The sequence below is a fragment of the Suncus etruscus genome, chromosome 8, assembly GCF_024139225.1.
Source record: "Suncus etruscus isolate mSunEtr1 chromosome 8, mSunEtr1.pri.cur, whole genome shotgun sequence".
NCBI classification, from domain to species: domain Eukaryota; kingdom Metazoa; phylum Chordata; class Mammalia; order Eulipotyphla; family Soricidae; genus Suncus; species Suncus etruscus.
Window position 1 is genome coordinate 15,425,228 of NC_064855.1, and position 14,228 is coordinate 15,439,455.

At 46.1% G+C, this 14,228-nt stretch overlaps 1 protein-coding gene across 1 annotated transcript; it reads right to left on the reverse strand.

The window, feature by feature from the left end:
* Window positions 1-531: 531 nt before the first annotated feature.
* On the reverse strand, window positions 532-10,029 carry ATP5MG (ATP synthase membrane subunit g). Its single transcript, XM_049778198.1, has 3 exons — window positions 9,910-10,029; window positions 4,247-4,407; window positions 532-723 (listed from the first exon to the last, which is right to left on the reverse strand). The coding sequence occupies exons 1-3, from the start codon at window positions 9,959-9,961 to the stop codon at window positions 625-627; spliced, it is 312 nt and encodes a 103-aa protein (XP_049634155.1). The 5' UTR covers window positions 9,962-10,029; the 3' UTR covers window positions 532-624.
* Between the last annotated feature and the right edge of the window lie 4,199 nt (window positions 10,030-14,228).

Genomic DNA, 14,228 nt, shown 5'->3' on the forward strand with positions numbered 1-14,228 from the left:
TATTGGGGCCAGAGAGACAGTACAGCGGGTAAAGCAGTTGCATGCATGTGACTAACCTGGTTTGATGCCTTGCACCATGAGCCCTGCCAGGTCAGAGCCATGAGTAAGCCCTGAGCACATCCAGATCTGGCCCCAAAACAAACCAAAATAATATAAACCACCCCCCGCCAAATACAACCCTTTTATATTAATCAAATCTTCCAATTAATATTCTCATATACACATGCTTCAGGTATGTATACAGAGACACAGCTTTTCCAATTTCAGGCAAGATGCTGTCACGTATCTAGACCTGTATAGGGCTGGAGAAAGGCTTTGCATGCAGGACGACTGGGTTCAGTGCTCTGCACCACATGGTCGTCTACCACCACACCTCTAGCATCTCTGAGAACGACTCCACAGCAGAGATAGAAGGACCCCAGAATAGAGCTTAAATGTGGCTCCCAGGACACAACATATACATAAAAGCAAAAACTCAACCTATTTTAGATAAAGAGAATGAATCCATGTAGTACTTGACAGAGATGCTGATTTGAGACACCATAATTTTATTTTATTTTATTCAAATAGCAGTCTGATACACATGACAGGAACACACCAGCAAGCCAGTTGTTATTTCGGTCCTCAAACGTTGTAGCCAACAAGGCTCCGCTTCCCAATGATCTCGCCAACGTAAAACCACATCCACACCTCTGTGGCCACCAAACCATTCAGCAGAGCTTCCTGTAATAGCAGCACATCGTTACTTGTGTGTGTGTGGGTCATTTCACAGTGAAGATAAATACAAAATCATATGCTGTACACCTGAAACCAGTCATATTACATATCAACTATATGTTAATAAATATTCCATAAGGCAACACACACTCAGTCCAAATATTTTTCACAATTACAATTGTCACTACATTTTGCCATTCAACTCCACTTAGAGCACACACAGCCTGAATGCTGTTGGGTGTGGCTCCCCCCCCAAAAAACAATAACAAAAAAGAAAATAACTACATTTGGGGCCAGAGAAATAGTACAGCAGTAAGGCGTTGGTCGTACATAAAGCCGATCCAGGACAGATGATGGTTTGAATCCCTGCATCCCATGTGGTTCACTGTGCCTGCCAAGAGTGATTTCTGAGTACAGAGCCAGGAGTAACTCCTGACCGCCAAAACAACCCAAAAACCAAAACAAACAAACAAACAAACAAACCCCCCCCCAAAAAACAAAGTAACTACATTCATGTACTTTATACGAGAAAGTATTATGTGTTTGTTTGTTTTTTGAGAGGTGTTGGGGCCACACCCAGTGATTCTCAGAGGTTACTCCTGGTTCTGTGCTCAGAAATCAGCCTGGCAGGCTTGGGGGACCAAACAGGATGCTGGGGATCAAACCCAGGATGGTCCCAGGTTGGCTGTGTGCAAAGCAAACACCTTACCCAATGTGCTATCACTCCCGTCCCAATATGTACTTCTTGATTAATCTGAATTATTAATTCAAATCATATATTACATAAAAACATCTGTCTTGGTCAGACACATGCAAGGCAAACACCTCACTGCTGCGCCACTGTTCCGGCCCAGTTTCTTCTTTCATATTTATTTTTTGTTTTAGGGCCAGACCTGGCAGTGCTTGGGGTACTACACTCGGGGATGCCAAGGATCAACTTCAGTATGGTGCATGCAAGGCACGCACGCTACCCACCTTACTACCACTAAAGCCCTCTTACATATTTAGAGCTATTTATTTTGAAGGACTACTCCTGGCAGTGCTTAGGAGACCATATAGAATCTGGGAATCCAAGGAGGTTGGCAGCATGCAAAGGAAATGCCCAGCCCACTGTGCTATTGCTCTAGGCCCTAGAGCTATTTATTCTTTTCTAGGATTGAAAGACAGAGAAGTCAGAAAAATGCTAAGGGGCCGGGCGGTGGCGCTAAAGGTAAGGTGCCTGCCTTGCCTGCGCTATCCTTGGACGGACCGCGGTTCGATCCCCCCGTGTCCCATATGGTCCCCCAAGCCAGGAGCAACTTCTGAGCGCATAGCCAGGAGTAACCCCTGAGCGTTACCGGGTGTGGCCCAAAAACCAAAAACCAAAAAAAAAAAAAAAAAAAAAAAAAAAAGAAAAATGCTATTCAAGTCAGTGAGCATTTTTGGTTAAAATCAAGAATTCCTGATGTTAACTTTGAACTTTCGATTATGTAAGGCAAATACGAGACCAGAGCATATAAATTCTTTGAGAACAATCTTTCAAGACTTGAACTGACTTAACCCTTTCATTTTCATTTTATAAGAGACTTTCTGAGCCCTAAACCAATGCACATCCTGGAAGTAGATGACACAGTGAGTCAGGCTTTTAGAAGGAAGGCCAGCTAGAGGGAAGCCTGACTCGAAATAGTCTGTCTGACCAAAGAAATTTCTGGCTCTATCTTTCCTCTTGACATCATTTGGACTTATTTATTATTTGACTGAACTCTTTTGATGGCTAGTAGTTTCTAGTGATACAGCAAAGTTTTATTGCCCTGAAGAGGGAAATCATACACATGGTTTTAGAAAGCAGTTTTCATGCACCTGTTGTCTGAAATGAAGACCTCCTCTTTCTACACAAAGCTGGGCTCCCCCTAGGGGCTGGAGTGATAGCACAGCAGGTAGGGCATTTAATTTGCATGCGGCTGACCAGCATTTGATTCCTGGCATCTCATATGGTCTCCCTCCCTCAGTCTGCCAGGAGTGATTTCGGTTTTTTTTTTTTTTTGGGCCACACCCGGCAGTGCTCAGGTGTTACTCCTGGTTCTTCACTCAGAAATCACTCCTGGCGGGCCCGGAGAGATAGCACAGAGGTGTTTGCCTTGCAAGCAGCCGATCCAGGACCAAAGGTGGTTGGTTCAAATCCCGGTGTCCCATATGGTCCCCCGTGCCTGCCAGGAGCTATTTCTGAGCAGACAGCCAGGAGTAACCCCTGAGCGCAGCCGGGTATGACCCAAAAACCAAAAAAAAAAAAAAAAAAAAAAAAAAAAAAAAAAAAAAAAGAAATCACTCCTGGCATGCTGGGAGACCATATGGGATGCATGGAACCAAACCTGGGTCCATCTTCGAGTAGGCAGGCCGCTAGCAAGGCAAACACCCTGCCACTGTGCTATTAGCTCCAACCACCAGGAGTGATTTCTGAGTGCACAGCCAGGAGTAACCCCTGAGCACTGCTGGATGTGGCCTAAAAACAAAACAAAACAAAACAAAGGGGGGAAAGAGAGATAGCATGGAGGTAAGGTATTTGCCTTGCATGCAGAAGGTCGGTGGTTTGAATCCCGGCATCCTATATGGTTCCCTGAGCCTGCCAGGAGCGATTTCTGAGCACGGTCAGGGGTGACCCAAAAATAAACAAACAAACAAAAAAGCTGGGCTCACATAAAATAGCCATTTTTTTCTAGGATGCAGGTTCTAAAGCCTGTAGAAATTAATATCTTTGTAAAAAATATCCTGTGTTTATGGGGCCGGAGAGATAGCGCAGTGGGAAGGTATTTGCCTTGCAAGCGGCAGACCCAGGACCAATGGTGGTTAGAATCTCAGCATCCCATATGGTTCCCCGTGCCTGCCAGGAGGGATTTCTGAGCAGAGAGCCAGGAGTAACCCCAGAATATCTATGGGTGTGACCCAAAATACAAAAAAAACAAACAAACAAAAAAATACTGTATTTGGACCAAGCAAATAAACCAAAAACAAAGAAAACCACTAAGTTATAATGCGCATAGTCTTTTGAGTTTATCTTCATGCAATCTGATAATTTTTTATGGTGATGTATGCGTGTGAGGGTTTGGTATTTTTGTCTTCCAGATGAGCATTATCAATAGACAGCTGCCTAATTGTGACAGTCCAAAAATTTTTTGTGCAGATTTGAGGAGAGTTCCCAAGCCTCCATATGGTGGTGGTGGTGGTGGTGGTGGTGGTGGTGGTGTTGGGGGAAGGTAAAATCTGATGTCATCCTATTTTACTAACCAAATAGGAAAGAGGAAAAAAGTGCTAAAATTGCTCACTTCTTTGTTATAACATTAATAGGAAAAGAAGACATATTATAGCCCAATTATTTCAAGTCAGATAACAAAATGAGAAAGGTAAGTATCTTTCTCTGAACATCAAACCATAATCTCTCATTATGGTAGTTCAGCCTCACTGAAAAATACACAGATAAATCAAACAATCAGAACAATCCCCAGGGAAGACATTTTCTGTTGCAGACATACGTTTTCATTTAGCCCACAGTTACCTTAACCGTCAGATGTTTGAAGCTCCCGGTTTTAGCACTATTGACTATTTTCTTCAAGCCCTGAATAGCTGTTGGGATCTCAGCGGGGGTTGGAGGCACCAGCTCAACCTTGGCATATTGTAAAAATGTGGCCAATCGAGGCTTCGAGTAAGTCACAGCAGCTGGAAAACAAAACAAACGAAACAACCAAGATGAACTCACTGGAGACCCAAAAGAAGCAGATGTGTGGGCTGGACACAAATATTTATTCATGCGTCACATTCATTCACTGTTTGTACCAAATGTGCACTGGTGTGAAAAGTCAAAGCTGCTCCCTGGTAACAAGAGCCTCTTAAGGATGCAAAACACCTGTGTCACACATGGGGCAGTTCAATCAGGCAGGAACCTCCTTCATTTATGCCCGAATGACAGACTAGTACTGGTCACCTGCCAGAAGGGGGAAGTCTAGATAACTGTAATAATACCAAAAATAGATTGAAAAACAAAAACAAAACAAGGGCAGCAGAAAGTTGTGTATAATTGTATAGTGAGATTAAAAAATACTGGGATGAGACCAGAGTGACATTTGCCTTGTCTGATGTGTGTGACCCGGATTCAAGCCTTGGCACACAATATGGTTTCAGATCCCCCTGCCCGTAAGCCCCATAAGCTCCAGAGGCAGAAATAAACCTTTAGCACTTCTGGGTGTGGGATGCTCCTCCCCTCCAGCAAAGCAACAGACACACAGACACAGACACAGACACAGACACAGAAGCACTGGAGAGAAGAGGAGCAGAAAGGCAAGACAGGAGCTATGAGCACTGCCGGGTTAGATACCCCCAAAATAACAAAAGTCAAATAAACAAACAAAAAAGAAAGAAAGGAGCTATGTAGAATGGTAGCTGGGGAGATAGTACAAGGGCTGGAGCAGGCCACAGGTTCGATTCCTGGTTCTGCATGGTCTCCTGAGCTTAGCCAGTGCACCACAGGGTGTGATGCCAAAATATAATGTAACCAAGTATTCTGCGTGAGGTCCCAGGTATGTGTTCGCTCTCTGGCACAATTGAAGGATTTCAACTTGTCACAAGCCCGGTCACAAATGAAGAGGGGATTTTATCAACTGCTTCTCAAGTTTGGTATGCTACTCTAGATAGGCAGGGATCACAAGGAGCACAACTACTGCTCCTTAAATAAATCATAAAGGGCCTGGAGAGATAGCACAGTGGCGTTTGCCTTGCAAGCAGCCGATCCAGGACCAAAGGTGGTTGGTTCGAATCCTGGTGTCCTATATGGTCCCCTGTGCCTGCTAGGAGCTATTTCTGAGCAGACAGCCAGGAGTAACCCCTGAGCGCTGCTGGGTGTGACCCAAAAACCAAAAACCAAAAATCATAAAAATAAAACTTCCATGTATTTTTTGGAGGGTGAGGGATAAACCCAGCAGCATTCAGGGGCCGCTCCTGGCTCTGTGCTCAGAAATTACCCCTAAAAGTCTTGAAGAACCATATGGGATGCCAGGAGATACTTGGTAGTGCTCAGGGGGCCATTCCTGGCTCTGTACTCAGGAGTCACTCTTGGTTTGCAGTGTACTGGCAATAGTACTCACTGTACTATTACTGTTCCAGCTCCCCTATTTAGTATTTCTGCCACCATCCTTTATGCTTTGGGTCCTGAGAATTCTTCTTCTTTTTTTTTTTTGTGGTGTTTTGGGTCACACCTGGCAGTGCTCAGGGGTTACTTCTGGCTCCATGCTCAGAAATTGCTCCTGGCAGGCATGGGGGACCATATGGGATGCTGGGATTCGAACCAATGACCTTCTGCATGAGAGACAAATGCTTTACCTCCATACTATCTCTCCGGGCCCTTGAGAATTCTTTAAAGCAGCTCCTAGATAGTTCTAGATGGACCTGCCAGCACCAATAAGACAGAGCCATCAAAAGTTCAAGTCTTGGGGCTGGAGAGATAGCATGGAGGTGGGTGTTTGCCTTGTATGCAGAAGGATGGTGGTTCGAATCCCAGCATCCCATATGGTCCCCTGAGCCTGCCAGGAGCGATTGTTGAGCACAGAGCCAGGAGTAACCCCTGAGTGCTGCCAGGTGTGGACCCCCCCCCCCCAAAATAGGTACAAGTCTTGGAGCCAGAGAAATAGCATGGAGGTAGGGCGTTTGCCTTACATGCAGAAGGATGGTGGTTGTAATTCCGGCATTCCCCTGAGTCCTCCAGGAGTGATTTCTGAGTGTAGAGCCAAGAGTAACCCTGAGTGCTGCCGGGTGTGACCCAAATACCAAAAAAACAAACAAAAACCAACCAAACAAAAAAACCCAATATTGCTCTAAGTGCAGTGATGGCTAACCGTTTTTGAGCCCGAGTGCCCAAACTGCCACACAAAACCAAAAGAATTTCCTCAAAGTGCCAGCATATCAATTTAACCTTCATAACAAGATTTTAGTATCACACTCGCCTCCCACCGCACCGCATATCTTAATTTCGGACCTTCCCGCTTGCCAGCTGCAAGGCCTTTGCGTGCCACCGCTGGTGGTGGCTGGGTTTGCCATCACGGGTCTAGAGCAATAGCATGGTGGGTAGAGTGGTAGAGAGCATTCGCCTTGCACCCATCTGACTCAGGTTTGATTCTCAGCATCTCATATGGCCCCCTGAGCCTGCCAGGAAAAATTTCTGAGCACCTCTTGATGTGGCCCCCAAACCAAGCCAAACAAACAAATATCCGGTAAAAGGAAGCAGGGATCCTTGGACAAATGGTGGAGTCTAAGACTGGGGCAGGAGAAAGAGAAGATGAGTCTATATCAGCTCATAGAAAGTAAGGGGTATGTTGGAGAGATGGAGGCGCCAAGCCAAAAGGTCTCAGTGGCGCTAGAGGTAAGGTGTCTGCCTTGCAAGCGCTAGCCAAGGAAGGACCACGGTTCGATCCTTCGGTGTCCCATATGGTCCCCCCAAGCCAGGGGTGATTTCTGAGCGCATAGCCAGGAGTAACCCCTGAGCATCAAACAGGTGTGGACTGAAAAAACAACAACAACATACTATTAGATGTATCAGGGATAAGAGAAATAAATGTGCCAGTGCAGCCATACAACAGATATGTGTAGATATTATATTCTCTCCTTACTAAGCACCTTCCACCCCAGAAGAGTGTGGAGAGAAAAAATTCTACACCTGCAATGGAGAATCCTAGGGGACAATATTTTAAACAAGCAATGAAAGTTAATTTTTTACCAGGGTGCCTTATAAATATATATCTATATCTATATAAATATACAACCCACTTCTAGAGGACATGCCCAGCAATGTTCAGTATTCCTGGCTTTGCACTCAGGAATCACTCCTGGCAGCAGTAGGTGGGGCGGCTATATGGGATGCTGGGGATAGAACCTTAGTTGTGTGCAAGGCAAGTTTTCTACCCAGTATTCTTTTAGTCTTGACACTACAACTTTTGATAGTCTTTCCATATGAATTATGAAAAAGACCAATCCAGACTGGGGAACAACTTCATAGGGTACCCAGACAATCAGACAGAACAGAGATATTAGTAGAAAGACCAGGTAACTGATCCACAACACAGTACAGGCCCCATGAGACAGACATATGAATGGAAAATGCTCTTTGGTGAAACCCAAGAAAGCCTCGAATAGGCAAACAAGAAGTTGACAAGTAAACAGTGATTTTCCTTGTAAGGTTTTAATGACAAAATTACTTCCCCTAGACATTAATTTCTAGGACTGGGAAGGTGACTCAGTAGTATAAGACAGGCCATATATAGAGGCCACGGGTCCCCGGTAGCCTCGAAACAAAAATCCCCAACTTCATTTCTAAGACTCTTTGTGTGTACACAGGAATTGACAGAAGCAGCTCATGATTCAACATTCATATCTACTATACTAATTTATATTATAAGGCAAAATATTTCCATTTTAACATTCAGGTCCCAGTTGAGCTCTCCTAAATACTTTTGAAAAGGTAACCACCATACTCTCAAAACATGCACCATACAAAAGATGTGAGCGTCACACCAGGGTAATAATCTACTTGAAATAAAGGGGTCACTTGCCTTGCAGACAGCAGTCCTGCTTTAGTCCCCAGTAAGCCATACAGCCCCCCAGTACCACCAAGAATAACTCCTGAGTGCAGAGGCAGGAATAAGTCCTGAGTATTGCGTTCAAAAAGAAAAACCAAATCAAACCAAACCAAAACCTCGCTCTGATCATTCCACACACAAGGGCATGATACGGTGTGCTTTTAATTTAAGAGCATCTTCCTAACAAACATTGATGATCTGAGTAAAGCTGAAAAATAAAATTCTTTGGGAAACTATAAATTAATAGATAAGGGTTCTGGGAAAGGAGAAGCATTTAAAAATTCATTGTTGGGGCTGGAGTGATAGCACAGGCAGGGCGTTTACCTAGGACGCTGTTGACCTAGGAAGGACCCGGGTTCGAATCCCTGCATCCCAAAGGGTCCCCCCCCCAAGCCGGCCAAGAGCGATCATGGTAAAATAACTTGGAAAAGAAGACATAATTAAAACAGTCTAAGCCTGGAGCGAGGGAGAGTCTAAAGATCAAGAATGTGGGCTGGGGTGATAGCACAGGGGATAGGGCGTTTGCTGACCAGGGTTTCATTTCCAGCATCTCATAAGACCTCCCCCCCCCCAACCTGCCAGGAGTGATTTCTGAGCGTAGAGTCAGGAATAACCCCTAAGTTCCATTAGGTATAACCCTCCCCAGCACTACAGATGGCTGCCCAGCACCTCCAGGGGTCACTCCTGAGCAAGGAGCCATGCATGGCCCCCCGAGCACTGCTGGGTGTACTCTCCCATTCTTGCTAATAACACTTCATAATCAGACTCCGGTAAAAGCCATCATTTAAGGCCGAGCCTAGTAGCTCCCAGAAAGCTGCAATATCCAGTGAAGACCTTCCCGCCCGGGGAAAGGAGCATTTCACAAATACCACCCACAGCTTTGCCACCCAGCAGACCACCGACACATCATCCTTCCCTGCCAGAACAGATGGGCGGTGGGGAACTACTGCAGGGACGTTGAAGATGCAGAAGCACAGCGCGGCCTAGCAGGAGGAAACCCCCCCCCCCATTTTTGTTCTTATATTTTTGGGGATCACACCCGGCAGTGCTCAGGGGTTACTTCTGGTAGGCTCGGGGGTCCATATGGGATTCGAACCACCGTCCTTCTGCATGCAAGGCAAACACCCTACCTCCATGCTATCTCTCTGGCTCCAGCCCCCCGTTTTTAAAGGGACTTAAAGCAAACAAGCAGAATGCCTTCTCAAGGCAGGGGGAAAGAGCCCCAACCTGACCAGGGCCAGAAAACACAGGAAAGGCATCTGGAGGTTGAGTTTCTGCAAACTGAAAAGAATCAAGGCCAGAACGATAGCATGGAAGTAGGGCATTTGCCTTGCATGCAGAAGGATGGGGGTTCGAATCCCGGCATCCCATGTGGTCCCCTAAGCATGCCAGGAACGATTTCTGAGTGCAGAGCCAGGAGGAACCCTAAGTGCAGGCGGGTATGACCTAAAACCAAAAAATCAATCCCCATTTCCAGGCAGTAGGAAGAACCCAGGTCTAGGCAGGCGGGTGTGGACGGCTGGCTGGCCAAGGGCCGCATACCAGCTCCAGCTCGTCCCCTCGCAGGCCTCCTCGTCCCCCCGGGCCGTCCTCTTACCGCTGATGAGCGCTGGGGCCTTCTCGGCGAGATTCCGCACCATCTGGGCCATGGCTCCGACAGTGGAGACTCCGTCGTCCCGCTAGCTAGGCCGGCTGAAAGTCACCCCCTCGAAGGACCCCCGAAAGACCCCGGGTCGCTTTCAAGGTCAGGCTGCCCCTGTCCGCGCCTGTACTAAATATTTAGGTGTCTCTCCATTTTCTCATTTTTCCAAGAATTCTCGCAGTCACCTTACTTTTCACAGGCCTCAAGGGGAGAGTGGGTATAAAAAGGGGAGCTCAGGGCACATAGAGAAATCGGTGGGTGAACATTTGAAAAACAGGCATTTCCTTGGGCAGCTACGACGGAAGCTCGGAAGGCCCGCACCTGCTGGGAGAGTAAGCGCATGCGTCGTGAGCTTATTGCGTTTTTTTTTTTTTTCCTGCCATTGCTGATTTCCAAGATTTGGGCTTTGGCTGGTTTTTTGAGACAATGTGGGACTAACTTCAGGGCTGTGGCTTCGTGGAGATTTTTCTAGGCAATAACAATCTTTTGATACTTTTAGTCAATGACAACTTTTAGTCGTTTAATGACATCTTTAGTCATTTAATGACAATTTTTAGTCATTGTTCTAAACTAGGACACGAAAAGTGGAGGACAGACCTGTCACCTGACTCTGCCTTTTGCCTTTTTTGTTTGTTGTTTTGTTTTGTTTTTGGGTCACACCCAGAGGTGCTCAGGGGTTACTCCTGCTCTGTGCTCAGAAATCGCTCCTGACAAGCTCGGGGAACCATATGGGACGCTGGGATTCGAACCGGGATCTGCTCTGTGTTGGCCATGTGCAAGGCAAAAAGGCCTTACCGCTTGTGCTATCGCTCCAGCCCCACCTTTGCCTTTCTTTAGTTGATTGTAATACCTGGTTCTCCCGCTTCCTGAATCAGGATTCATTCTCTTTACCCCCTAACAATCCACAGGGAATCATGCATCTATGAAAAAGGAAATCACATTTCCTGGGGGCCTCCACTCTGCCCGGCATTTGGGGATTTAAAGACAGCGAGCATGGGGCTGGAGCGATAAGGAGGGCACTTGCTTTGCGAGATCTACAGCATCCCATGTGGGTTTCCGAGCCTGCCGGGGATGATCTCTTAAGTGCAGAGCTAAGAGTGTGGTGTGGCCCCTAAACCGAACCAAACCAACCAACTAACCAACCAACCAACCAACCAATCAACCAACCAAAGTGTGGTTCCCAAACCCAACCAACAAACCAACCAACCAACCAACCAAAGTGTGGCCCCAACCCACCAACCAACCAACCAACCAACCAAACAAACAAACAAACAAACAAAAAACCCCAGCCAATAGAGAGTAGTGTCCCTCTTGAGATCTGGGGTTGATGAATGGCTATAAATCTAGTAGCCGGAAAACTCAGAAAGGGCATCAGTATCTTCCCCCATTAAAAACTGAATCACTGTAAGATTCTCCTATAAAAGTTAAGTAACTGGGGCTAGAGAGATAGCATAGCGGTGTTTGCCTTGCAAGCAGCCGATACAGGACCTAAGGTGGTTGGTTCGAATCCTGATGTCCCATATGGTCCCCTGTGCCTGCCAGGAGCTATTTCTGAGCAGATAGCCAGGAGTAATCCCTGAACACTGCCGGGTGTGGCCCCAAAACAAAAAACAAACAAAAAAAGTTAAGTAATTGAGTTTCATTATCTTTCGATATGACGTCACATTTGTGGAAAAAAAATTTTTTTGACATTTGGGCCACACTTGGTGACTCTCAGGGGTTACTCCTGGCTATGCGCTCAGAAATTGCTCCTGGCAGGTTCGTAGGACCATATGGAACGCCAAGTCCGTCTTAGGTCAGCCGTGTGCAAAGCAAAAAGCCCTACTTCTGCACCACCACTTGGGCCCGGGATTTGTGGAAAATTTTAGAAGAGATCTAGAACAGCATAGTTGAAAGTTATCTTTTAATATCACTGGGAGAAAAGATATATGTAGCAAATAGTATGGGATAAAGAAAAAATAACAATGGCAATCTGAGGAGGTCTATTTATTTTATTTTTTCTCTTTTTTTTCTTTCTCTCTTTTTTTTTTTTTTGCTTATTGCCTTACATATTGTTGACAATAATATTTTAGGTACATATTTACATAAAATCAGGGGGGGATTCCCATCACCAAATTGTCCTCCCTACACCTCCGTTTTTGTCCTACCTCCCATATCCTCTTCCCTCACCCCAGAGGAGGTCTATTTCTAAATCACATTGGTGAAGTGGTTATGGAGGTGGGAAGAAAACTGAGAGCCGCATAGAGCACATTTTATTTAGGAGTGCTTTAGCTGCCCAGGGCTACTGAGAAAGAAAATCAAAAATGAAGAGGTTTTTGTTTGTTTGAGTCACACCTGGCAATGCTCAGGGGTTACTACTTTGTCTCTGCACTTAGGGATTACTTATGATGATGCCTGGGGGACCTTATGGGGTGAGGGAATTGTCTGTTATTCAGAGCACCCTACTGCTATCACTCCAGCCCCAAGAAAGAAAAAGTTAATTTAGCATATGTCAACACTAGCAAGAACTACTTTAAAAAACTTAAGATAGGAGCTGGAGAGAGAGCGCAGTGGTAAAAAGTTTCCCATGCATTTGGTCGACCTGAGAGGGACCCAGTTCGAGTCCTGGCATCCCATATGTACCCCAGTCTACTGGGAGGCAATTTCTGAGTGCAGAAGCCCCTGAGTGCCGCTGGGTGTGGCCCAAAAACCAACCAACCAATCAATAAAGTTTAAAAGAATAAAAATAAAAGGTTTGGGCCCGGAGAGATAGCACAGCGGTGTTTGCCTTGTAAGCAGCTGATCCAGGACCTAAGGTGGTTGGTTTGAATCCCGGTGTCCCATATGGTCCCCCGTGCCTGCCAGGAGCTATTTCTGAGCAGACAGCCAGGAGTAACCCCTGAGCACCGCCGGGTGTGGCCCAAAAACCAAAAAAAAGGTTAAGATAGACGCTATGGAGTGGTGAAACTGGCTGCAGTGATGAGAAAACCAAACAGAATGTGGGAATTTCAGGGAGAGATGAAAGAGGAGGAATGCAAGTATCATCCCCTTTGAGGCAGGGAAGAAAGTTGGAGGGATTAACTCTGGCACAAAAACTTTATAGAAAGATGTAGGGTTAGAGACAGTGCTCAAGGGATACTTCTCGCTTGGCTGGGTGGCCCCAGGCATCACTTCCAGGAGTATTTAGGAGACCACACAGTACCAGGATCAATCCAGGCTCCTTGAATGCAAAACTTATACTCCAGCTTTCCAGTAAATTCTTAAATCCCCATTTCCAGTGAAGTAGACAAGGTCATCCCAGTGTGAAGGGTGAATGGGGTGTGGGAGAGAATTTGAGGGGCTTCAATTTTGAAATAAGCTGGGAGATGGCACAGGGGTGAGATCAGTGGCCTGGCTGGTATGTGTGGGACCTGAGCTCAGTCTTATGTCATCACATGTAGCCTTCCGAGCTTTCTGACCTCAGGGATCTAAACAGCACCACATCCTAGGGGCCCAGCCAGTTAGTTGACTATTATCAGTAGACCCTGTATCCAAGCACCAAACAAAATAAGGCCAATGTGAAAATAGATGCTGGAGTTACACAGAAAGTTTGTCAACTGGAAGCAAAATCTTGTGGTCGCACCACAAAAAAATGGGTCACTTTTTTTGGGTCATATTCAGCCATGCTCAGGGGTAACTCCAGTCTCTGCACTCAGAAATCACTCCTGGTAGGCTCAGGGGACCATATGGAACGCCAGGGACCAAACATGGGTTGGCCACATGCGAGGCAAATGCCCTACCTGATATACTAGCTCTCTGGCCTGGTTCATCTTCACTCTTATAACCCTCCTTTCCTTTTTTTTTTTTTTTTGTTTGTTTTTGGGTCACACCTGGTTTGCTCAGGGGTTATTCCTGACTCTGTGCTCAGAAATCACTCTTGCCTTGGGGGTGGTCCGTCCTGGATCAGCAAACACCTTACACTGCTATTGCTCTGGTCCCTTCCCTTCTGTTCTGTTGTAATGACTTGGACTAGGGGCAGAAGGGATCACACTTGGTTGTAGTTTCAGGAATCTCATGACAATATATGTTGCTGGGATTGTGCTTGGCACATGGTGTGGTGCCAGGGATTGAATTTAGCCTTATCTCAGCTTCTCATATGGTCCCCCCAAGCCAGGGGCGATTTCTGAGTGCATAGCCAGGAGTAACCCCTGAGCATCAATTGGGTGTGGCCTACCCCAAAAAAGAAAAAAAAAGAATTTAGCCTCATGCCTGCAGGCAGGTGCTCCAGTACTGAGCCAACTGTGGCCCTTCAAAAT

What these genes read in the sequence shown, in the direction of transcription:
- ATP5MG (XM_049778198.1), bottom strand. Translation starts at nt 9,961, where the DNA reads ATGGCCCAGATGGTGCGGAATCTCGCCGAGAAGGCCCCAGCGCTCATC. An exon ending in GGCCCCAGCGCTCATCAGCG is followed by an intron (nt 4,408 to 9,909) that starts GTAAGAGGACGG and finishes TTTGTTTTCCAG; the next exon opens with CTGCTGTGACTTACTCGAAG. An exon ending in TCAAACATCTGACGGTTAAG is followed by an intron (nt 724 to 4,246) that starts GTAACTGTGGGC and finishes CTGCTATTACAG; the next exon opens with GAAGCTCTGCTGAATGGTTT.